This window comes from Lissotriton helveticus, chromosome 2_1 (assembly GCF_964261635.1).
Source record: "Lissotriton helveticus chromosome 2_1, aLisHel1.1, whole genome shotgun sequence".
Taxonomy (NCBI): Eukaryota; Metazoa; Chordata; class Amphibia; order Caudata; family Salamandridae; genus Lissotriton; species Lissotriton helveticus.
Window position 1 is genome coordinate 1,186,360,121 of NC_136059.1, and position 25,010 is coordinate 1,186,385,130.

The window sequence follows — 25,010 nt, forward strand, 5'->3', positions numbered from 1 at the left end:
ATCGCACTTTGCCAAGCTCACTGCTCAGACCGGAAAGGTATAGCTGGAAGGGTAGTTGGGGGAACGTGCCGCTATTTAGGTTAGCGGGCTAGTTGTTAGTCTCTGAGCCCCTGCTATTTAAGCAAACGTTGACATAACTGTGCAGCGGACATGTGCAGCAGGCGCGCCACCGACGTGCCGAAGGCGTGCCAAAGGCAAGCCGTCTGCTTCCATCCACACTCGGAACAGGTTCAGGGCCAGTCCCCCTGGTCCCCAGAGGCAAGGTTTAGGCTCACAAGTTTACTTTAGAGATGATCTACTAGCATGGAAGCCCAAAAGTATAAAGACTTGGTGCCTTTTCCTAGAACTTAGGGCTACTTCCAATGAACAGGTGCCTATTTGTGTAAATTGCCACCTTAGTTTTCCCCACATCCTATTTCAGCCCATAAAACAGCCAGAAAAAACAGAAAGCAAACAAAAAAGACCCAAAGGGTACACCGTGTGGTGTTCACTATTAAATGCTAGATCCCTGATAAAACACAGTACAGAATGTGCATTATTTTTGGAAGAAAATAAAATACAACTAGCATTTATCACAGACTCATGGTCAAATAAGGCCTCAGGACCAGATCTTGTTAAAGCTATACCTCTGGATTTTCAATGTTATACCCAAGCAGGAGAGGAAGAGGACTCACAATTATTTATCATAATTCCCTTCAGGCCTCCTTCCAAACTGCATCTAATACAGACTGTGAAGCAATATTGTTTAGTTTCTACACAGCCCAGCAGAATGCCTTTAAGGGCGTTCTTATATACAGACCTCCCGGCCCTAGAGGTGCCTTTCTAGAGTCAATCGGGACTTTACTAGAAGCTGGGCTCTATGGGGATTCTTTTACGATTCTGGGGGACTTCAACTTCCATCTGGAAGCTGATCTTGATCCAGATACCAGTTCTCTGGTTAAGATGATGAATAGCGGGGATCTAAGACAACTATTGGAGGGTCCACACATGTGGCGTGACATACACTAGATGGGATATTCTCGAACAATCCCCTAAAAAATCACACTAAGTTGCTACCTCTGACATGGACTGATCATGCCGCTGTGCTATTTGCCTTAACATAAAACGGATTCCCAGCGGAATATACCAGGAGCCAATAGGGACATTGAAATTAGAGCTTGGAAATAAATAAATAGTTTGGAGCTAGCCGCCTCCCTTCGAGCGACAGCTAACCGTCTTCCTGTAGATATAGAAGAAGCTGCAACTTCCTAATCCGACTGGATAGAGGCAACATGCAATAAACTAGCCCCAGTGAAACGATGGACTCCTAAACGCTCCCAGCCTTCAGCTCCTTGGTACTCTGAAGAATTGAGGAAGCATAAACTCATATGTAAGAGAATAGAGCGAAAATGGAGAAGAGGCAACAATGATGGGGATAAAATATCTTATAAACAAAGCATCACTGTTTACAAACAGCTACTGCTTGACACTAACAGAAATCTCTACACGGAGCAAATTACAAAGGCTAAATCATCCATGAAGAAACTCTTTACAACGGTAGTCAACCTGACTGCCCCACCTACTCTAAAATCCCAAAGCACCCCAGAACTCTGTGAAGAAATAGTCACCTTTGTTCAACAGAAGGTGGAAGCTATCTTTTCCTAGTTCAGCCCACCCCCCACACAGACCCTGGAGCCTGCAATGTCGCTGACAATTTCAAAGGAGTCCCCAACCAATCCTTAACAAGTTTCTGCCATTGGCTACACAGGATATGATTGAACTCCTGGCCGCCATTAAATCAGGATCCCCAAATGACCCATGCCCTGTCTTAGTAAACAAACTCGTCCCGGAGCTTATTAGCAAGGCGCTGACTCCTTTTTTCAATGCGATGTTTGAATCAGGGAATTTCTCTAACAAATGGAAAATAGCGTCCATTCTCCCTTAATTGAAAAAACACAACCTTGATTACAAGGACCCCAACAACTATAGGCCAAATTCCTGTTTACCATTGCCAGCAAAAATGGTTGAAAAAGCTATGAACACCCAACTTACCAACCATCTCCATGCAAGGAATTCACTAAACTCCACCCAATATGGATTCAGGGCAGATCGCAGCACAGAATCGGCCCTGATAAAATCTACAGAGGAAGTAAGTGAAGCCTTAGACAAGGGAGGTAATGCGGCGCTTATTATGTTGGACCTTTCAGCGGCCTTTGATATGGTCCACCATATAATTTTGATGGACCCTTTAACAGACTGCAGGGTGGCAGACAAGGCCCTGGACCTCCTGAAATCCTTTCTTACTGAAAGGACTCAAACTGTGGATCTCAACAAAGCCTTGCAACTACTGTTCTCCCTACCATGTGGAATACCGCAGGGTTCCTCCCTGAGTCCCACGCTCTTTAATGTCTATGTTACACCCCTCGCGGCACTAATTAGATCCTTTGGGTGTCAGTTGACAACCTATGCAGATGACACACAAATAGTGATGTCACTACTTCCTGGGCAAAAGGAAGAGATAGGAAAAAAGTTCCACGACTGCATGAAAGCAGTTAGGCTGTGGATATCAATTAATTGCTTAAAGTTGAACTCTAGCAAGATGGAGGTCCTTATATGTGGTGCCATTGCTAATTTCTGGTCACCAGGCTGATGGACTGAAGAACTTGGGTTGCTCCCAGAGCTTACCAGAAAGGCAAAAAACCTAGGAAAGTGAGTGGGGTTACTTCAACAAGCTTCCATATACTTAGGATGAGATGAAAAATCATGCCGTTCCTGCCAGCAGACAGCCACAAGGTAATAATAACATCTATAATACTATCACACGTGGACTACTGCAACAGTTTATATTTAAAGATCCAAAAGAAACATCTTAATAGGCTTCAACTTGTGCAGAATGCAGCAGCAAGACTTCTGACCGGAACATCTAAATTTGCCTCAATAAAAAAAGGGTTAAAACAGTTGCATTGGCTCCCTGTTAAACAGCAGATTCAATTTAAATCCTTATGCATAGTTTTTAAGGACCTCCATGTTAGTGGCCCAGAACACCTAAAACTATGCTTTAAATGGTATGTGCTTAGGAGAGCATTGAAATCGGAAGAGCAAGGTTAGTGGAAGTACCCTCCTTCAGGAAAGTGAAATGGGGGGAAAGAGGCTTCACTGCCTGTGCCGCTAGGGCCTGGAATGAGCTTTCATTCTACCTCAGGAACACCACAGAACTACTAACTTTCAGGAAAGGACTAAAAACCTGGCTTTTCACCTCCTAGGTATTTTACACTTTGACAACCGGAAGGCAAAGTACGTAGCGCCAGGACAGCTTCGGGTAACAGTTGAACTTAGGAAATGTAAATAACATAACATAACAAAATTTCACCCAGGTGCGCACACCACACAGTCTATCATCCCATCCTGTCCAAACTCGTCAGAGAGCTGTAAAAGAGTGGGGTAAAAATGAAAGAGACTGAAACCAGATCCCTATGACTGTGGAGTTGTAATGCTTCAGTTTCAGGCTTCATTGGTGCCTGAAGTGGGAAGGAGGTGTGTGGCTTTCCCAAGGGTAAATGATGCAGCAGGAGCTCAAATGGGACCTGCAAAAGCAGCAAGGTAAGTACAAAATATTTTTTAAAGTTGTGCGCACGCGTGTGAGTGAGAAAATGTGTTTGAGCGAGCATCTGTACATATGGCAATGTCTGTGTGTTTATGTGTGAATATGTGTGAGTGAGAGCAAGTGAGTGTGAGCAATAGATTGAAAGAGAATCAGTAATAATGAGTCAGAGTCATAAAGAATGAGTGGATGAGATTAGAAATTTGTGGGAATGAGAACAACGGAGGGAGTAAGAGTGAGTGTAAGTGAGTGAGAATAAGTGACTAAGAGTGCGCATAAGTGAGTGAGAAAGAGTGACTAAGAGTGAGCATAAGTGACTGAGAATAAGAATGCATAAGATTGAGTGTGAGTCAGAGTGCAAGAGAATGAGTGAGAGTAAGAGTGATAAAAACAAAATGACCGATGGAACAGGAGCACACGTTGTGAGCTCCTGAGGGCCGGATTCACTTTTTTGCGCAAATCCCCAACATGTCCTGGCCATACATGCAACAAAATCCACAAAGAACTTCCATGAAGGGAATTTATATACTATAGAGACTGCCATTACCTGGACAGGTGAGTGACCTCAGCTGATCCTCGCAGCCCTGCTTTGCGAGAGTTGATGACTACCCCCGGATTCCATGCTGCATGCGTGATCCCAGGTGTCGCATTTCAGATCCCGTCCCTGACCATCTGCAGGTGTCGGATGCTAGCGCATGTGCCTGAACCCATGGAATTTGTGTGCAGTCACCAAGTTGCACTGTTGCTGTCCCGGGGCTGTAGATAAGGAGGTGACGAGGGATCCATTTGAGAGCACGGGCGCCTGGCTCATTGCCGATTTGGTCTCCCGTTCTGTTCCACGGTGGGGTGTGTCACCCCTCAAACTATCTGATGTAATCTCGGGCCCCAAATGAAGAGTCGATGAAGGGGTTGTTCAGGATAGTGGGAACCCCTATACAGCTCCTTGCATATTCTGTTTGGACCCACGCTACTGGCCCGATGAGAGGCACACTGGAGGGGTCAGAATCTGCGTGGCTGTGTGACGACGAGCCTAGTCTGCCTTCCGCCTGTTTCTGCAAAGATGCACCTCGGAGCCTCTGGCACAGCTCTGGTCATTAACAAGCTTGGTGCCTGGGTCGAGGGAAGGGCTGCACAATTTATCAGCCTAGATCTATGGATCTACAGAACTGGGGGTGAGTCAGTGGGGGCTGCCTGGTGCTTACATGTCCACACAGAGTGTCTCTGAACTATCCCCCTTTTTGTGTTCCCCTGATGACTGGCATCCATCTTTGTGCCCTGAAACCATCTCTATGCCCAGCAGCCCAAACTGGAAGCCTCAGCTAACATCGGTGGTCCTTCTTTACTTTCCACCTCCTTTCTCTAATTCTCAGTGCCCTGCCCTCCAGTCTACTCTAATGGAAGTAGAAAGTTGACTGAGAGCAGCTCCTTGTTATGGCCGTCAGCTTTGACTGATTTAACTCCCAGCTCTAACCCCACTAATTCATTAGTGCTGCACTGCTGCATCCCGGATCACCCTTCTAACTTATAACACACCTTTTGCCCCTCCCTTAGTTGAACAAAATATTTTCAACACCCAACCTAATATGGCCACTCCTACTGGGCGAAACAGACAAAGGACTGCTCTCCTGCTATTTCACTAAAACTATAGTAGGACTCCCCTAGAATCCTTTAGGGGTGGCCATCTTTTTGGATGGGAGTTTTATATAGCACATATAGACCCAAAGGTATTAGAGTGCTTTACATGAGTATCTGTTGTGTTACAGCTGGACACATTCTTTTTATTTTTAGGCACAGGGAGATTAAGTGATTTGCCCAGAATCACAGGACTTTGAGCGTCCCTGCTGAGGCTCGAACCCTGTTACAGAGCTTCAAGGTCACCCCCCCCAGCTGTAGGGCCCCATCCTATCCCCATTTTGTAATGTCCATTCTGTGCGATTCTATTCTAAGCTTGCACAAACAACCCCACCTATGAGCTAAGTTCCAGACCTGAAGCTGCCCACCTTTCTCCCTCCAATACCTTCTACCACCCATCTTAAGCTCTAAAAGAATAACATATAAAATACTACTGGTCCTGCCCAGCCCAGCTCTCCTCTGGCAGATCAGCCTTACCTTAACCTATGCTAAATCCTCTGCTCTGGAGCTCCACCTAGTGACCACCTTTTAATCTACATCCTATTTAAACCCAGGAGCCACCATAACTCTGTACCTCCCATCTCTCCTGAATGAACCTCTGCTTTAGGATCTTCCCATGCCCAATGCATAGTGCTCCAACATCCCTCTGGATACCTGTCAATCAAGAAACACCACTTGAAGACTCCCCCCACACAACACCCTTTGTGAAGAAGATGACAAATACACAACACCACCAGACCACCCCAGATACCCCCACTTCTCCCATCCCAACAACCTGAAACCCCACAATCCTCACTACTTCTACACCACCTACCCACCCAACCTTTCAGCTAATGCACCACAATCTTTAAGCACAGATTACTCAAGCAACACCCTGAAACACTCATAGCGGACCTCTACCACAACTGTTCCAAAGGTAAGACAAAAGCAGATCTAATTTTTAATACCACCCACCAGGCCAAATGGAGAAATAACGTAGCAAACTGCCTTCGAGTCACCAAAGCCACCAACATTCCTTATGGCCAAAAATTGCAAATCTCCAACTCATCCAAGTCAACGCCACCATAACATTATACAGAAATGGCAAAGTCATGGTCCAAGCCAATGACTTCAACCTTCACCAATTTGAACTCATCTTCCCCAAGCTGCAAAACTCAATTTCTAGCCCCTCCAACTATCCAACCACTACCCAACCCACCACTCACAACCTGACTCAAGAAATAACTTTTACAAACCCTTCCAAAAACTCTAATTTATTGCAATTCTCAGACCTACACTGCACCCCTAAGCCATGTCTCCCACACCCCCTACCCCATCACTGACGACCCCACTTCCTACAACAAGACACTGCTCCCAATGTCACCCCCACACCCTACCCACTCATTACACTTACCCTGTTCTTCCGATCCCTGCTAACCCCAACATCTGCCTAACCACCGTCCAAACCTCAGGCCAAAAAGCACAAATACACACGCGAAACACTCTCCCCATAATCTACCCATCCAAAGACACAGATGTCTCCACTTCCTGAAATCTTACCATCCCACAACGCTCCTGCCCCAGCCAGCACCTCCAAACTAACCTGCTCCCTAATTCCTCCTCTCTCCCTCCCCTGAACTTAGTGTTGATGGCCAAATTACCTTAAGACCTAAAACGTATGGAAAAACAACTCAACTCTCTCTTACCAAGGAGCTCTATCTCAATCTTATCCATGACTGAAAGCCTAACACATCTTCAAAGCCAACTCAACATAATCACCCAGGGTATAATCAAAATCCTCCTCAACACCATAGTGCCCTCTATCACCACCCAACAATCACAGCTCCCCTCCCACAAAAACATCAGTGAGTCCTCTCAACTGCCCAACTTCCAACCGAACAGTGGGCGCACCACCCCTCTCAAAAACCAATATCACAGACCGAAAAGAGAGAACCCTGAAATGTCCTTGAGAGAGGCAATGAATCTTGCCAAACCTTACGTCTCTAGAACAATCCAGACCCCCCTAACATCCAGGTAATCACCGGAATTGTTAGAATCATCAACTCATCTAGGACTACAAGACCTCCCTCAGAATGCACAGCCATAATCCCAGACTCCCCCCTTCCCAAAACCACTCCAACAGCTGCAAGTTTAACTGCATGCTTGTAAACTGCAGATCAGCAACCAAGCATGCAACAGAGTTGGCTGATGTCATTCTGAACAATGACAGTCACATTGCAATTGTCACCAAAACCTGGCTCAATGAACCATCCTACTTGATCCTTGACCTTCTAGACCCCCCAGGTTTTTCCATCATTAAATAGGACAGAATAGACCATCGTGGATGCAGCATTGCCATCATTCATAAGAACAACATCAAAATAGCTGAAACCAAAACCCTACTCTGTTTCAATATACGAACACCTCAGTACTAACCTAAAACGACAAGACAACAAAGTAACTAAATGCCATCTCATCTACCACAATCCAGGAAACACCCTCGCATTCGAAGAAGAACTATCTGACCGACTACCACACTGCTCCCTATCTAACTCTGACAACATTATCCTTGGTGACTTCAAACTCCACTGGAATAACAAAAAGGACACTTCAATACAGTCTCTAAATGAGCTCCTTCATACCAATGAGCTCACCCAGCACTGCAAGGGACAAACCCACAACAAAGGCTCTACCTTAGATGGGATCATAGCCAAAAACAAAATACTAAACATCAATAAAATATTCCTAATCAACTGGTCAGACCACCACATCATTCTATTTAACATTAACCAAACTGCAACACCACCATTCAGAGCACAGATTACCCATCAATGGAGCAGAAACCCATCTCCCTCTCTGACCTGGAAGAAAGAATATTACCCCTACTCCCAACCACCACAGACAACTTTAACATGGACAAGCTCACTACATTCTACAACACAACATTCATAACTGCACTTGACCAACTAGCCCCCATGAAACATAAAAGGGTAAGATATATCCCATCTAGAACCTGGTTCAGCTAAGACCTCAACTTCGAAAGAAGTCAAGTAAGAGCCGTTGAAAGACTATGAAGAGCAAGCTCATCCAGAACCAACCTTTTCCAGCTCAGAAGAGAATGCAGGAATTACAAAAACGCACCCTCAAGGAGAAAGACACCTTTTTCCGTAGGGCCCTGAACAGAGCAAATAAATGCCCCATAGAGCTCTTCAACATCATCTGAAAACAGACCTCCAAGCCTGCCAAGGACAATCCCCCTGCTTCAAAAATACCGTTTTACAACCTGGCCAAATTCTTCAATGATAAAATCACCAAATTTGAGCTTGCCTTAAGCCCATCACCCTCATTCTCAACCCAGCAACTCATCACCCAAAACAAAGATAAACCCAACCCCAGTTCACTCCATGATCCCCAAAACCAAGACACCTCACCCATCAACTGCCAAAATAAGCCCATACCCAAGACCCGCCTCTTCACACAAGAGTTGGAAGGACTTCAAACCTCTCACAGAAGAGGACATCTCCATGGTGATTGCCAACTCCAAACCATCCGCGCACCACTCAGGCCCACTACCTGCTTCCCTGGCTAAAAACCTCAACCTCAACTTAACCCCTCTATGGACGAAGATCAGTAACAGCTCCTTTCACAATGGGCTGATGCCTAACTGCCTTAAACAAGGCCAAATCACCCCCCTGCTTAAAAAACTTGATGCTGACCCGAACGATCAGAAAAACTTTAGACCTATCACCAACATTCCTTTCCTAGCTAAAATCCTCGAGAAATGTGTTTTTTCCCAACTGAACCAACACTTGGACTCGAACAACCTACTTGACTCACACCAATCAGGTTTTAGGAAGGGATGCCACACTGAAACAGCTATACTGAGTATAATAGATGATATTCACAACTCCTTTGACACAAACAGATGCTGCCTGCTTGTCCTCCTCTACCTATCAGCGGCTTTTGATACAGTGGATCACAAGTTACTTTTAGATGCCCTCCAAAAGTGTATCGGAGTTTATGGCACTGTTTTAAAATGGTTATACACAACCGATCCTAACTCATAAAAATAAAAACCTCTCACATCTCACCCACAACCCAAGGTGTCCCACAAGGCTCAGTCTTCTCTCCCCCACTCTTCAACATCTACATCAAACCCCTCACTAGAATTCTAAAACAAGCAAATATCTCCTATCACCTCTATGCCGACGACACCCAGCGCCACCTTCAAATATCCTCCCTCAAAGACATCCACAGACTTAACTCCACACTTTCAAAAGTCCAAAATTGGTTATCACTCAATTACCTCAAACTCAACAAAGAAATACCCAAAATCTTGTTTCTCCAATCATGACCACCCGCCTCAAATCCAAGAATGGATAAACAACCTAGACTCCCTACACTGCAAGCTTACCCCAGCTAACTCAGCATACTCCTCTGGGATCTCTTTGGATGCAAGACTAAACATGAGCTCTCACATTAGCTCCACTGCAAAGGATGCCTTCTAAGCCTAAACCTCCTCAGCAGAATCAAGCCTTTCCTGCCCTCATTGACCTAAAAATCACAACACAAGCTCTAGTTTTGGCCAGACTTGACTATGGAAACGCCACACTAATTGGGGCAGCCAAAAAACACACATAGCCCCCTTGAGAGATACACTAAACGCAGCAGCAAAAATGGTCACAGGATCCAAGAAACACGACCACATCACCTCTGGGTTGCAAAACTTAAAATGGCTACCAATCGAAGCACGCTGCAGTTTCAAAATGGCCTGTCTCATCTATAAAGCCCTACACACGGCCAAACCAGATTACATTGCAGCCAAACTCACTAAAGCAGGACAATTGAGAAACCTAAGAAGCTCCAACATGCTCCTTCTAATCCCACCCAAAAGACATAAACAAAAAGCCCACTCTGGCTCTTTCCTTTGCAATGCCCCCAAAATCTGAAACTTTCTGCCAATTCATATCAAAACTGACCCCTCCTTCATGAGCTTCAAGAGACAACTAAAAGAATTTCTCCTCAACTGTCTTCTCTGTACGCCTGGACAATAACCACACTAAATTTCCTCCTTATCCCTCACTAATTGGCGACCACCACTGCCGCAAAGCCTCCTGATGATCCATTCCTCAACTCCTCAATCTAACTCCCCACTCTCCCTGAAAGGAACTTTTTTACCTAATAATTATTGAACTAAGAAACTTCCAGAATCTAGGTGTATTAATTTACTGTGACTGTTTATGCTTCTGTTCATGTACGTTGTTGCAAAGCTCTCTGATACTGTGCTATATAAACCTCCTAAAATAAATCAATAAAAATAAGAATTAATGATTAAGATATAGATTTATCATAAATGAGAGAGTGAGAATAATTGAGAGTCTGTGTGGGTAAGAAAACGTGTGAGAATGAATAAGGAAGTGTGAGTGAGAATGAATGTGAGTGAAAATGAACGAAAATTAACAAAAGTGATTATAACTGTGTATAAGAATGAGTGAGAAAGAAACAGAATTAGTAAGGCTCGGCGAGAACGAGTGAGTTGTAGTAAGTGAGAATAAGCACATGTGGAAAAAATACTGGGACTAGTATACTAATGATACCGCTTGGTAGTGGCAGACTGAAAGTAATACTTGATACATGCATACTGGAGGTAAAATGTGGCACTGGCATACTAGAGATAATACTTGATATTGGTGTGCTAGAGGAAATATTTGGCATAATAGACGTGTGCAAAATACTGACACAGGCATATTGGAGAAAATTCTTGGCACATGGAAAAATACTGGCACTGATATTCTGGAAGAAATTCTTTGTGCATGGGGTACCCGTGGTAAAATGCTGGTGCTGTCACATTGAAGGTAGGTCTTAGTCTAGGAGATGACAACGATTAAATGGCAAATGCTTCCCCTGACATACTAGAGATACGTTTTGACGTAAGGGTCACCCATGGTATATGGCATGAATCGTAAAATTCTGGCATACTGTGTGCAATTGTTTGGCATAAAGAGGCACCCATGATACAATGCTATCACTGGCACCATTAAGGAAATTTTCGGACTTGCTCCAGTGCCTGCCATATATATTTTTTTTAATGGGGTCATTCTTTGGCAGTGTCAGATGTCATTGTTTGGCACGCAAATAAAAGACTTGAATATTGAATGACTTCTTTTCAAGGTTCATGGCATTTGAGCAAATGAATGTGGAAATTGTGCTTCAAAATGCACTATGTGACCTCATCGTTTTTGAAATTTTCATGGATGAGAACCTCCTCCAACTCCAGACCTACTGAGAAGTCAAGCTCGATTGCTTCCTTACTTGCTTGAATTCGAGTGAAGTATCACGTCCCACCATTTTCCAAATGCACTAGTCGCTACTGGAATGGTGATGTTATAACTAAAGTGTAACAAGCAAATTAGAGGCAGTTTTTATTTACTACAAGAAATGTAGACTGCATTACAAATAAAATCCGTCAATATTATTTGCAATTCCAGTGCAGCAATATTTCTTACATGCCGAAACAATGGATCAATGTTCAGACCCGTAGTTGGTGATTTGAATTCCAAACCTTTAAATGCAATGTACACATGCAAAGAGTGGGTGTAATTTCTGGGCAACAATTTCCAGGGGTGATACATCTGGCTTCAATTATTGCCACAAAAATAAAAATCAAACCTGTTGCATTAAAGAAGTGGTTATCATGGACACATCTCAGGAGGAGGATGAAGCAGGATAGGCGAATCTGAAAATATACTTGGGGACCTATTTATTAAAAAGTATCGCAGCGCTGCATTGCATTACAGGGAAATGGCAGGAATTCGCCTTATTTAACACAATACGGCGCATTCCTGCCTTTTCCGCAGCACTAGTGCACAATGGGCTGCCTAATGCCAATGTAGGTACCCTTGCACCATGGTGTAAGGGTGATTGTGTTGCATACAGGTTTGTTTCTGTGCAGGAAAGGGCACCTTGTTGCACAAAAAAATCCCCGGAGGCATTTTCCTCTTTCGATTTGTGCTGCACATAGAAAGAGGAAGTAATGAGGAGAAAGAAAGAGATTTCTCCGTGTTACGCCTCACCTGGGAAGGCATAGCATTTTGCCACACCCCCAGGTCCACCAGTAATGGGTAATGGTACATCTGGGAATGCATCAAAATCCATGGGACGCCTTTGCAGAGCAGAGTGACGCAATGCAGCAAAAAGTGGCTTTACTTGGCATGGTAAATCACATTTTAGGCTTTTTGTAGCACATGCAAATGTTGCATGGTGCAAACGCGATGCAAATTCTTGATAAATGGGGCCCTGGGTCTGCTAAACATAGCCTGCTAGTACATGCGCAGCACAAACAAAAACATATGCACACAGACATGTGTGTCTTCGTACATCAAGGTCACGTGTGATCCGAGCCAAATTTTTTTTACACAGCAGCAGTGCTGTCATTGCTCCATATATACAAGGTGACGCATCTGGGCGGATGGTCAACTTTCTTAGGTCTGCGTCGTTTTTTTCCTTTGGCAGAATCAGCTGAGTAATGTTAGTTTTAATAGATGCAAGGTAGGCATTCCCACCTAAACTGCCCCATAAAAATGACACAGTGGTATTTATTACTTTTGACCAAAGTGACACATCTTTGGGAGGGAGGCCACATAGCTTGAGATGGGTTAAAATTCCTATGCCTCTAAAACCCAGGCACAAGAATGACACATTGGCAGTTTCAGAGGAATTTGAACAGCTGAAGTTATTTGAAACAAGTGTAATTTGCAATCAAATCACATCACTTCAACAGGTAAGTGCACACATAAGGTAGGTAACACAGTAAATAACACATTACTCACCATTAATGACCTGTCACACATATGTTGGCATAGTGGTACACATAAGTACACTAAGCTACTCGTGGCATAAAGAACCAACGTAATAGAGTGCAAGGTGCGTTTTTCACCTTTTGACACTGTATTACATTGGTCTCCATACAGTAGGCTACTTGCTTCAGTCAAAACTGACGCATCTCCTCTGTTTTTTGAGGCATAGTTGAGTCCGTTTTATGACCAACTACCGATGCGCCACTTCTGGGCGGGAAGGCTTGTGGCATCCTTCCCAAGGATAAGTCAGAAGTAAAGTGGGAAATACGAAAAGATTATTCGCTGATGTCAATTTAAGGTACAAATGCACTATATATTCGTTTTTACACAATGCATTTGTGCCTTAAAGTCACGTGGGTGCACTTTGGCCCTTACCTGGTTTTACTGTGGTCACTCCTCTCCCAATGCTCTCAACAATTCCAGCTCCTTCATGGCCAAAAATGATTGGAAATTTTATTCTACTTATTAGACCTTCAAGCACGTGATCGTCTGAGCGGCAAATTCCAGTGGCCAAAATCTGTAAAGGGAAATGCAAAGAAAGTAACCACTGTTTATGTATATGTTTATTTGACATTGCATCACAGGAACAAGATAGCATGGCATAGTACAAAGACACGCTACTAGGCCTTGTTGTACACAGTTTAATTCGAATATAAATTGAATCTGTTAAGTTCAGAAGGGGGTAAATACTGTTAAGGGTGGAATGAGGTATCCTTTGGTTTGGACTAGCTAGTGATTATACTGTTTTGTCTAATTGCAAAAACACCCCAACGTGCAGAAAATGTGTACTTGTGTAAGACAAAAACAAACTTATTTTACATGGTCTAAATCAAGCCTACACTGACTGATCTCTCTATGAATGTGCGATTACCTCTCAAAATATCGAGATTGAAATATTGACCTGACAAAATATCTTAGTGTATCAATATTAGAATATCATTAATGTAAGTACATATTGGTAAGCAGGGAAATATGTTTAACTTCACATCAGTGTACATTAACAATATATACATGTATGTATACTTGCCATTGCAAGACTTTTGTGGTCAATATTCTGACCAAAACATTTTGCAGTTCAATATTTTAGGCCTTGAAATTCTGATCGGCAACCAAATGTGCTGTTCCCATACCTTGGGAAAATGTACCAACTTCAGCAGAGTAAAAAAAAACTAAGATTGCCAACAAGTTAGAAGGGGTAATATCAAAATGCTGAATTCTGATTGGTTCCTGGCCTAACCAGTCAGCGAGTTTTAAATCCACAATTAAACTGGCCTTATCACTACTGTCCTGTTCAGATATTAGCAGAGTTTGTCTCACAGTCAATGCCATGTGACAGAAATATATTTCAGCTTGTTTTTTTCAAAATGTTTATTGAAAGAACACCATTGATACAAAAAGATCATAGTTCATAACCTACTCACACTTTTAGGAGTCACCTGCTCTTAAAATTGTTGGAGTATATTCACAAGCACTTGTGATAACTACCGCAAGAGTAGTGTAACGCAACTTTCAACATCGCAGCTTACCTCAGGAAAATAACACTGTGTCAACGTGGTATTCACAACACGGCTGTAGCATGCGATAGACACCAGATAACGTGGCAAATGTCCGTGTGAAAATCAACGCCACACTGCAAAAATGTGATACGTGAACGCAAAAAAACATGCCATGAGGCCAACATGGAACAAAAAGTAGCGAAAACCAGCCACGGGCCTGCAAATCCCACGCATCTGGCGGAACAATGCACCATAAAAACCAGAGAAAAAACACACCAGAAACAAGCCAAAACACGTAGCAACATGGATGCACCCTGACCCAGCGCAGAGGCCTACTCGAACCCCACAACCTCCACAGACTACCAGCAAGGAACAACGGGGTCGTGGAAGGCCAAGGAGAAGAGGGAGAGGAAGACAGGGTGCAGACCGCAGGAAAACAAGACCAGCGTCACAGAGGTGACGGAACACCACCAGCAACTGACCCACTAGCAGACCACCTGGATTGCAGTCAGAGTGCCAAGGCGGCCAATCCAGGATGCAAATAGGTGCCAGCATAGTGTGACTACCTAAACCAGGCACTAACCCGCTGCCAACAGGAAGGCAGCAATGGCTGCAAGAGGTGGCAGTTCAGTGCCACCAGAGGAGCTGGAGGAAATCCAGGCCACAGTCACCAGTGTGGAGACGGTGCAAGTAGTAGGGAGTACCGTCACAGCTCGAGAGGACCTGACACAACATCAACGGGGAGTACAACAAACAGGGACTGGGGTGACGGGGAGAGATGGGCACAATGGCATACATGCACAATGAGGTGTAGCACACTGCATGCCCACAATCACCCAGGATCATGTCCCAGATCCCCTTGGCACACTACAGTACATATACATAGCATGAACAGCACACCCACATTGACGACAACATGGAACAATGCGCATTGCCGACACTGCAGAACAGAGGACACAACTGGCTCCGCACATGCACAGAAACATGCCTACTACATCTGACAGATCCGGAAAATATGAAATGGAAATGTACGCGTATGACCTCACATCCGTCATGCAGTCCAAATGCACACTGTCCCGCAGAAGAATCCAGCACCCCCCAAACAGTCACAATGTACATTGCCATACAGTCTGCATGCAAACCAGCACAATGCGCCAACATACATGTCAACACAAAGTCAACATGCACCTCCCCTTCACATCGCAGAGGGGCACACAACACCTTCAGCAGAGCACAGAATACAACACATCAGTGATGCCTGAGAGGACCACCACACTGACGACACCAACACCCTACAATAGCCCATGGATATCTCATGCAACCCCCCCACCAGGATCCGACCAGCCAAGCTACTCATGGGGGAACACCGAGCCTGCAGGTCTGAGAGGCTGGCAGGGTCGCGGGCCTGGGCTTGGAGCTTACACAGGCACGTGGTGGGCTCTCCTTGACACACGCCAGTGTCGGCTGGTGATCAGTGTGGCCTGGCTGCACAGGGTTGTACCTGACAGGTTTGTGGTCCAGCGGGCCGGGGTACGGCAGGCACACAGGATCGCATGCAACTCTGCTAACGAGGACGGCGTCGGCCTCATGGCGGGTGGGAGATGCCGCCCTGGCAGAAACTTTGGACTTTCTGAAAGAGGACCACGCCCAGGGCTACGTGCTTTTTATTCACACCCCTACGCTGGCCTGGCCATCCCACTCTGCTCGCGCTTATGGGGGCGTAGCAGACAACATTTCCGTGAGGACCCCCACAGGGTGGGGTGACATGGTTGCGTCCAATGTCCACTCCACTCCATACACCAGAGGTGTATGTCGACGTGGAGGTGTGTTCTGCATACTGCAGTCTGTCCAGCACATTGCCCCCACTCTTGGCATTGTGTACTTTCCCAATCGTGGTTCTACTGCATCCTTCACACATGCCTGGTTACCACTTCTCCCCACATTCAGCTATTGTGTGGCTGAGGTGCCATGCCGTTGATTGTCATGTTCACGGCTTGCCCAGGTTACCATTGTAAGTTGTTCTATCATGTCTGGTGGGTGGGCATGTTGTTGTGCATGTTGGTTGTGATTTTGTGAAGTGTACATTGCCAGAGTTGTGGATTGCATGGTTGTTGAGTTGAGGTGAGTGGGTTGTTAATTTGGCACTTGCCAAGGTGCTTTGCATTTCCCTTGGTGCCATCCTAGGAACGCTGCTTGCTGATGGACTATCGGAGGGTGAAGGGATCATGCACACTGGCTGTATATTTGGAGGTGACATTGGTGAAGGTCCCACGGTGTTCTGATGTTGCCTGCACATTGATGTGTGATGTGTGCTTCCTGTTACACTGTTTGTGTGCTGTGTCCACATGGGGCACAGGTGGGACATGTGTGCAGTGGATTGCCCCCAACACGTGCGTGCATCCGACTATGGCGTATGGTTCTTGCTTGGTCTCCAGCGGTTCCTGCACATTGTGTTGGACGTATGGGGACTGGGGTGCCAAGGTGATGTTCAGGACAGGTATGGGGGACTTGGATGTGGCTAGCTGTAAGACTCTGCCGACTCTGGCGGGTGTCGTTTGGGGTGTGCCAGGGGCCAACAGGTGCAGCACAGCCAGCAGCTTGGTGTGGGGTGGGATGTTGCTTATCCACTGTGTTGGTGCCGTAGGCCTGTTAGGCGATGATGGCCAGGATGCATAGGATGGTTGTCCCTTTCACCCTATAGGGGATAGTGACAATGTCAGATGTTGGGCCTGTGAGGCAGGTGCGGTTCCTGGGGTGCCGCTGTTTTTGTTTGCGCTGCCTCTGTGGTTGTCCGGGAGGGTGCCGGGTGGGTGTTGTGGCCCTCTTGGGTGTCCGGGCTGCATGATGAGTGGCTCCATGGCATCTGTTGCATCTGTTGCCCTTCAAACGATGCCCTGGAATGGGCTCCCTTTTATGGTGCAGGCTGCCATCCGACTTTACACCAGGTCAGAGCAGGTGTTAAATTTCTGCTGCTAATGCGCCTTATCGTGTGTTTTGTGTTCTTATTGCAGATCTGGCTGGTCATTGTGAATGTTGAGGTGTCGTTTTTTCGCAGCTTTTTGCACGGAACGCCTACTCTGCATCTCATTAGCGATAGTTGCGGAGGTCCTCTGTGGCGATGTTTTTTGCGGCTGCTATCGCGGGTTAACTGGTGATGTGAGCTGTTAACGCCAGCTTCTGAATGGGGAGGTACATTTATCACGACTTTGGCTCTGATAAAGTGGCGCTAATTCGGCAATAGCTCCTTGTAAATATGCCCCATTGAATTTCCCAACCAACTGCTAACTCTACAATGGGGTCTCCTGCCACCACCCTCCTTCATTCTTCTTGAACACTCATTAGGTTCAAGAGTAGGTATGCATCATATCAGCACCTTCGGACTGGCAACTTTTTTGTTGCTTTCTGTTTACTAGATTGAAAACTACTGAACAAACTGGAAATGCTTTTTTCAAGTGAAACAGAATTATTTTTATTCTTTAATCAAAGAAAAGATGAGTTTGGGAGAAATGTTTGTTCAATATTGCAGTTATTTGTCTAACAGACAATCCATGAGAATATTGAGGAAATACTGATGAAGAAACGGCAATAAAATAGAAAAGGTCTTTTCATCAAGAGATGTCATGTGGTTTCCGCCAATCAGTAAAAACTGCGCGTTTGTGGACGACATAAATGTATGATGGTAACAAACTGATTCCATGCACCCCCTTGGGATATGTTGTCCCTGGGACTAGCTAGCTTGTAGTGCCACCATTAGCCCCCCTAACCTAATCAGGGAGCGAATAGTTCTGGCAACCACTGAACTTGACAACTCTGTTCCCTCAGAAACTGTGGTGATAGACTTCAAACTTTTGCTCAGTTACTCGTGTTTTCCTTTGCTCAGAGAAATATACAAAGAATACACAAAGGGGCGTTTTTAATATTTATTGAACCAGAGTGATTCTTGTATAAAGTATATGGACTGTGATGATTAATAGACAGAAGCAGAAAAAAGTTATAATGGGTGTCAACACAGAAAATAAAACAAAAAGCTGCACCATCTTGTTGAGACAGGTTATATATGCATATATATAAGGATTTTTAACAATCAAGCATGCCCCTACAATGCTAACCCTAACCTAGATGTCTAGGGTGGGAATATATAGTTTACTATGAAAACACCCGTCTGGATGATCTATCCCCTTTACATAATAGGTAAGAGTGGATGACCCCGCCTTGGTCACAAACTGAACTCCCATCACGGAGATGTCAGTCGTCTGCAAGGCGAAAGTTTTAGTATGCAGGGACCCCTCAAGGACAGCAGAAGTGTCTCCTCTGGGTATGTTAGGAAACAAAAGGCTATATATAGAAAATGGAGTCCTTGCCTGAGGCCGAGATTGTAATCGGATAGTCATTGTTTGTGTTCTACAGATAGCTGTGTCACCAAATAAGTGTAATAATAAAACACATTTGTATTACGCATGTTAGAGGCCTTGCATCAAATGCCAAGGCAGTGTGATAGGATTCTCATGAAGTGTTCGCAAGTGTCAGCAGGGTTGGTGTTTCTGCGAAACCAGTCCAAACATCACAAATGCAAAATGTGTGTCAAAGGTTAATATGGCAAAGAGAAGGCAACTTTATGAAGTAGAATTCGTGTGTATGCAAGAATTATACAAATATCTACTGTGCCTAACTTGGGGACATGATAGAGATTGTTTGGAAGAAATGAATTCCTTCAAGTACTCTATATGAAAGGCTTTTGTTTGTAGCGATGGTTAACTATTTGGTCGGACCTGGGTAATGTTTGCCATTCTCCTGATGTTGTCTCCATTTTCTGCTTATTATCACATTTCTGTTAGGAAATTACTACGGATAATGATGTTTAAAATGTAATTGTAAACTTCGACCTATGAATTGTTTGGGAAATAGACAATGGTAGTCAATATTTCAATGTGGCATGAGACAATATTTAATAATTGTCTTCATATTTGATGATTCTGTTGCCTATCTATATAATTTAAAATAAGAAAAGTATTGACCAGGAATATTAGTAGCATGGCTGCTTCATTGAGCTTTCAGTTTTCAATTGAATTTATGCTTATTTCAAATAAGTTTATAAAACATCAGTGAAAAACATATTGCATTCAGATTTCTGATGGAAGATGTACTACAAATCATAAAACATAAAAATTGAAATCCTAGAAGTCGCAAGAAGCTCAGATGACAACAGCTAGCATAATTCATCACCATACCGCCGAACCACTTGTCACAAAATGGCCATTTAGGAAATGCAATTACATGTAGACACCTGAAACCCTAGCTTGTTACTTGCCTGTGGCCACCAGTGTTAGCTTGTTCCAGAGGGATCCAGTGGTACTGCAGCTGCCCAGGTTTTCCCGCTGGGGTTTTCCCACTCATTGTTTTTCCAGCCAACAGAAGCCTCGTCCGCCCCAGGACCTACTTAATGCACGACCACATCCGTAGACACCTGGACAACTAGCTTGCTACTGGCCTGTGGCCTTCAGTTCCTGCTTGTTCTAGACTGATCCAGTAACCCTGCAGCTGCTTGGGCTTTCCCACTGGGGTTTTTCCAACTGGGTTTTGTCACTCACCGTTCTTTCCACCCCAGGACCTACTTAATGCAGGCTACACCATGACCACGCCAAAGGCAAGCCCATCTGTGCCTGTCCACACCTGCACTGTGCCCAGCATCATGACCCCGGAACTTCCAACCCCCAAAGATACACTATTGCTGAGTTCACCCTTGACCCTGAATGCCACAACAAACACTGTGCCATGCCGACTCATGCTCCGCGGTATGACCTTCCACTTGCACCCACTGACACTTCACCTGCCACTGCACACACACCAGCCCATCAACCAGCACTACCTCAAACACACCACATATACCCCCTGAGCAAATACACCAACTCGCTTACACCTTTCTCAACACATGCTCACTATTCCAGCATTCCAATGAATTATGGGACCTCATCCTCACCCTCGAGCCCAACATCGTCTTAAACACTAAGACCTGGCTCAATTCCACATCTGCCCCAAACATTGCCACAGTGATCCTCCGTGCATAAAAATAATTTACCAGTATCGGACCAAGAAACCAGGAAGAGGAACAGCCATCCTCCACAAAGAAACCATACATTGTACCACCACCACCAACAACACCACCAACCTAATGGAACATCTCAACTTCAGGCTCCAAACAGACGACAAGACAACCATAGAGGCACCCTCCCATACCGACCCCCAGGCCCACGATCCAGCTTCTGCAACACCATTGCAGACTTCATTGGGCCCCTAGCCTTAGTCTCCAAGTACTACATCTTCCTCAGCGGCCTACATTTCCTCATCGACCCCAATGTCAAAAACACTGTGCACCTTCTCGACAGTATGAGCAGCCACAGATTGACCCAGATCATCTATGACCCTACAAACACTGCAGGACACAGGCTGGACCCAATTTTCACCTCCAGCAACCGCGTAAAAATCAACCATGTCACAGAAATCACATGGCCCGATCACTCCATCGTTCACTTCAGCATCTCTAGTCCCTGAACCCCCCACAAGATGACTGACACCCCTACCGAAGGTGGAACAAAATCTCAGAGACCAGCTGGGCGAATGCCCTCAACACCTCTAACCCTGCTACCACCACCAGCCTCAAACAGGGAGTGAAAAACCTCAATGCCTGGATCGTTAATTGTTCAGACAGCATTGTCCCCATCAAGAGCAACATCCAGAGAAAATGCTCCAAAAAGGCCAGATAGTACACCAAAGACTCAGATCAGTGAAACAGGAAAGCAAACAGCTGGAGAAGAAATGGCTCGCCAGCAAGGACTCCTCTGACAGGGCAGCCTTCTAGACCTCTCTCAACCACTACCACTGCATGCTGAGGGCAACAAAGAAAACAGCCCTTGCTGCATTCATCGATACCAGTGCCAACAACACCAAGGAACTTTTCAATATCATTATGGAATTCTCCAACCTGTCTGCCAGTGAAAACAACATCATACCCTCATAGGAGCTGTGCAACAACCTCACCCACTTCTTCCACAACAAGATCACAGCCATATACAGAAACTTCGAAGACCAACCCACACCTATGGGCTTCCTCGACAGGTATGCCAGCACCGTAACCAACATGAATCACACACTGACCAGCTGGAACATCCTCTCCACCCAGGACACCACCTCCACAAAGAAATCCATCTACTTGGGAGTTCCCACAGACCCAAACCCGTACCAAGTCTTCAACCTCGGAAAGCAGAGGATCGGCCAGGAACTCACTACTCTACTGAACACCTCTATCACCTCTGCAATATTTCCTGATGCCTGGAAAAACACCACTACTCAAAAAACCCTCCACCAACCCCAACAAACTAAAAAACTACCTCCCAATCTCCCTGCTCCAATTCCCAACAAAGTTACTGGCAAAATTCATCAACAATCACATTTTACACACCTGGAGCAGAACCAGCTTCTCATTGCCTCCCAAACCGGCTACCACAGCAATCACATCACCGAACCGCCCTGATCGAAACCACTGACGACATCTGATCCTTCTTAGACTGAGGAGAAACAGCAGCTTTGATCCTCCTTGACCTCTCCAGCAGCCTTCGAAACCGTATCCCACCACACGCTGATTGAAAGACTCCACCACATTGGTATCCAAGGGGCTGCGCTCAGATGGATCACCTCCTTCTTCCACGGAAGAACACCGAGGATCCACCTCCCATCTTTCACCTCTGAACCCAAGGAGATCACCTGCGGTGCCCCCCAGGGCACACCCCTCAGCCCCACACTCTTGAATGCATATATGACCCCGCTGGCCAACATCATCATTTCTCACGGTCTCAACATAATTTCTTACTCAGACGACACCCAACTCATCCTCTCATTCACCTACGACCCACCACCACCAGACCCAACTTACAAAGATGCATGACAAACAACGCAGACTGGATGAAGAACAACTGTCTGCAGCTGAACAAAGCAAGACTGAAGTACTGATCTTTGGCAACAGCAGCAACACATGGAACAGCTCCTAGTGGCCATCAGACCTAGGAACTGCACCCATCCACACCTCCTACCATGCCAGAAACCTCAGAATCATCATTGACAACAAGCTTACCATGACATCACAGATCAATACCATCTCCTCCACCTGCTTCCTCACGCTGCACATGGCACGTAAGATCTTCAAATGGCTACCCCTACACACAAGACGCACTGTGACACAGGCCCTAATCAACAGCCGACTGGACTATGGCAACGCCCTCTATGTAGGAATCACCACACACCTTCTACAGAGACTTAAGACCACACAAAACATGGCAGCCAGACTCATCCTCAGCCTTTCCTAATGAACCCACATCGCAACCCACCTCAGGCAAATCTACTGACTCCCTGTACAGAAAAGATACCAATTCAAGTTGCTGACCCATGCAAACAAGGCTCTACACAACCAACGACCCGCATACATTAACCACCACCTGAACTTCCACCAACCGGTGAGAAGATGGCACTCCACCTCCTTTTCACTTGCCCATACTCCCTGCATCTACCGAAGCAGAAGTGGAGGCAGAAGTGAAGGACACTCCTTCTCCCACATCGCAGCAAAGAACTCGAACATCCTCCCCACGCACCTCCGGATCATCACCCCAATTCTGGAATTCTGAATGGCCCTCAAAACTGGGTGTTTGAATAAGCCTGCAGGACCTGCTAGCACCTGAATACCCTATTGGAGGATTAGCCGCGCTTTATAAATCCTGATTGATTGAATTATCATCAATATGACACCCAGAATGTATCTGGGTCTTTCGCAATGGCATCCCTGTATGTTTTGGCCAGGAAGATTAGGATTTTGGCTGGTAGGCAGAGAAGGAGGAGGAGACAGGAGAGGTTATTTCGAGTGAGGGTTACCCTGCTTGAACACAGACAGAAAAGGAGATGTTTTAGAAGTACAGGCTCAGTAGTGAGGTAATCTGGGACCTAATATCTGAATTACATACTCCAGCATATAGGAGCAATGCAATCCTACTACATATACAAGAATTGTGCTGCCTATTCCTCTTAGCTTCTGGCAGTTAACAGGGTGTCAAAGCAGTGACAAGGGGGTGTCACAAAGAGCCTTTTCCAGGTTCATTCACAAATTCTTGGACATCATGGTTAGCATCGTTATCCAATACATAGGTTTCCCAAATAGCCCCGATCAGTGAAACAGACCAAATTCATGTTCTAGCATCATTTCCCAATGTAATTGGCTGTGTGATGGCACACATTTTGCCATATGTCCACTTCAGCTAATGAATTCATATACAGAAACAGGAAGAGTTAACACTCACTCAATGTGCAGGTAGTGTTTGAAGCCTCTTGTATCATAATTGACCTTGTGGCCAGATTCCCAGGCAGCACCCATGACTCTTTCATGTTCCTATAAACAAGAAGGGTGTGTGGGGGTCAAGGGGAAAGTTTTATGACCTGACTGCTCACTCCCCAATTACAAGATACAAAACACAAAAAGAGCAGAACAAGTCTGAAAAAGAGTGTGTGCCTACAACAGTAGCCGTGTGGTACTGGTGATGCATGCGTGAGACAAGGGTTGCCAGAACCATTGGTTGGAAGTCGAGGGAGGCTGACACGATTCCCATCAGACCACCCATGCGGTGGAGTTTGCGTCATGTGGGAAAGGTTTTGTCATGCCGTCCCACAACCGACCATATAGTGCCGGTGCAGGGATGGATGTAAAGGATATCATCACAGGCATGCATCCTAAAGTGATGGAAGAATGAGAAGAGTGCAGTGCTCAAATAATAGTGAAGATAAAATTAAAAATTCAACAGTCCGGACTCCTGGAGGCATTGCGACAGAAGTGCGGGTGTCAAAGATTAAAAGACACGCTGGGTAATATGGCTACCCTCTAGCGTAGTGTGATGTGGTCGACATGTTTCTGCTTATGGGCATCTCGCCCAGCTTTCTTCAGGACCGATAACAAGAAATCAGCTACTGCAACTACATACATAGTGTATAAATGATGAATAATAAACCTGTACTGACAAAGTTACTTTTATATCAAGGGTAAGAATACTTAAGTGTCCACTGTAGGGAGAGAAATGAATCTTCTTCCTGTTAACAGACAAAAGACACTGTATCAGACAATACCAAGTTAGACACACACAACACGGGGCGTACACATAGAAACCGTGCAGGCACACATAAATGAAAAATATATGATTTTTACATGGAACTAAAGCATAAATGCTTGATCACACCAAGGCATTTCCTCAGCGTGATACTCACCCAGCTTTGTGTGGGTGACGACCTCACCTCACCCGGCAACCGCTCGGGAGGAAGAGGCCCCGCTCTGTAGTGTAAAAATAAAAGACTCAGTAAGCACTGAACTTTACCGTGTCTTAGCCAAATGACTTTACACTGAGACCCAACAAACGTGTGATAGCGACCCTACTGCCACAA

The 25,010-nt window shown here is 45.3% G+C and overlaps 1 protein-coding gene across 1 annotated transcript in view; it reads right to left on the minus strand.

Moving 5' to 3' along the window:
* The window catches only part of LOC144818538 (alcohol dehydrogenase 1-like), a 346,247-nt gene that overhangs the window by 196,489 nt on the left and 124,748 nt on the right, over nucleotides 1-25,010 (minus strand). The window contains exon 3 of the mRNA XM_078676058.1: nucleotides 13,423-13,564. Coding sequence (XP_078532184.1) covers nucleotides 13,423-13,564 — 142 coding nt within the window. The remainder of the gene's footprint in view (nucleotides 1-13,422; nucleotides 13,565-25,010) is intronic.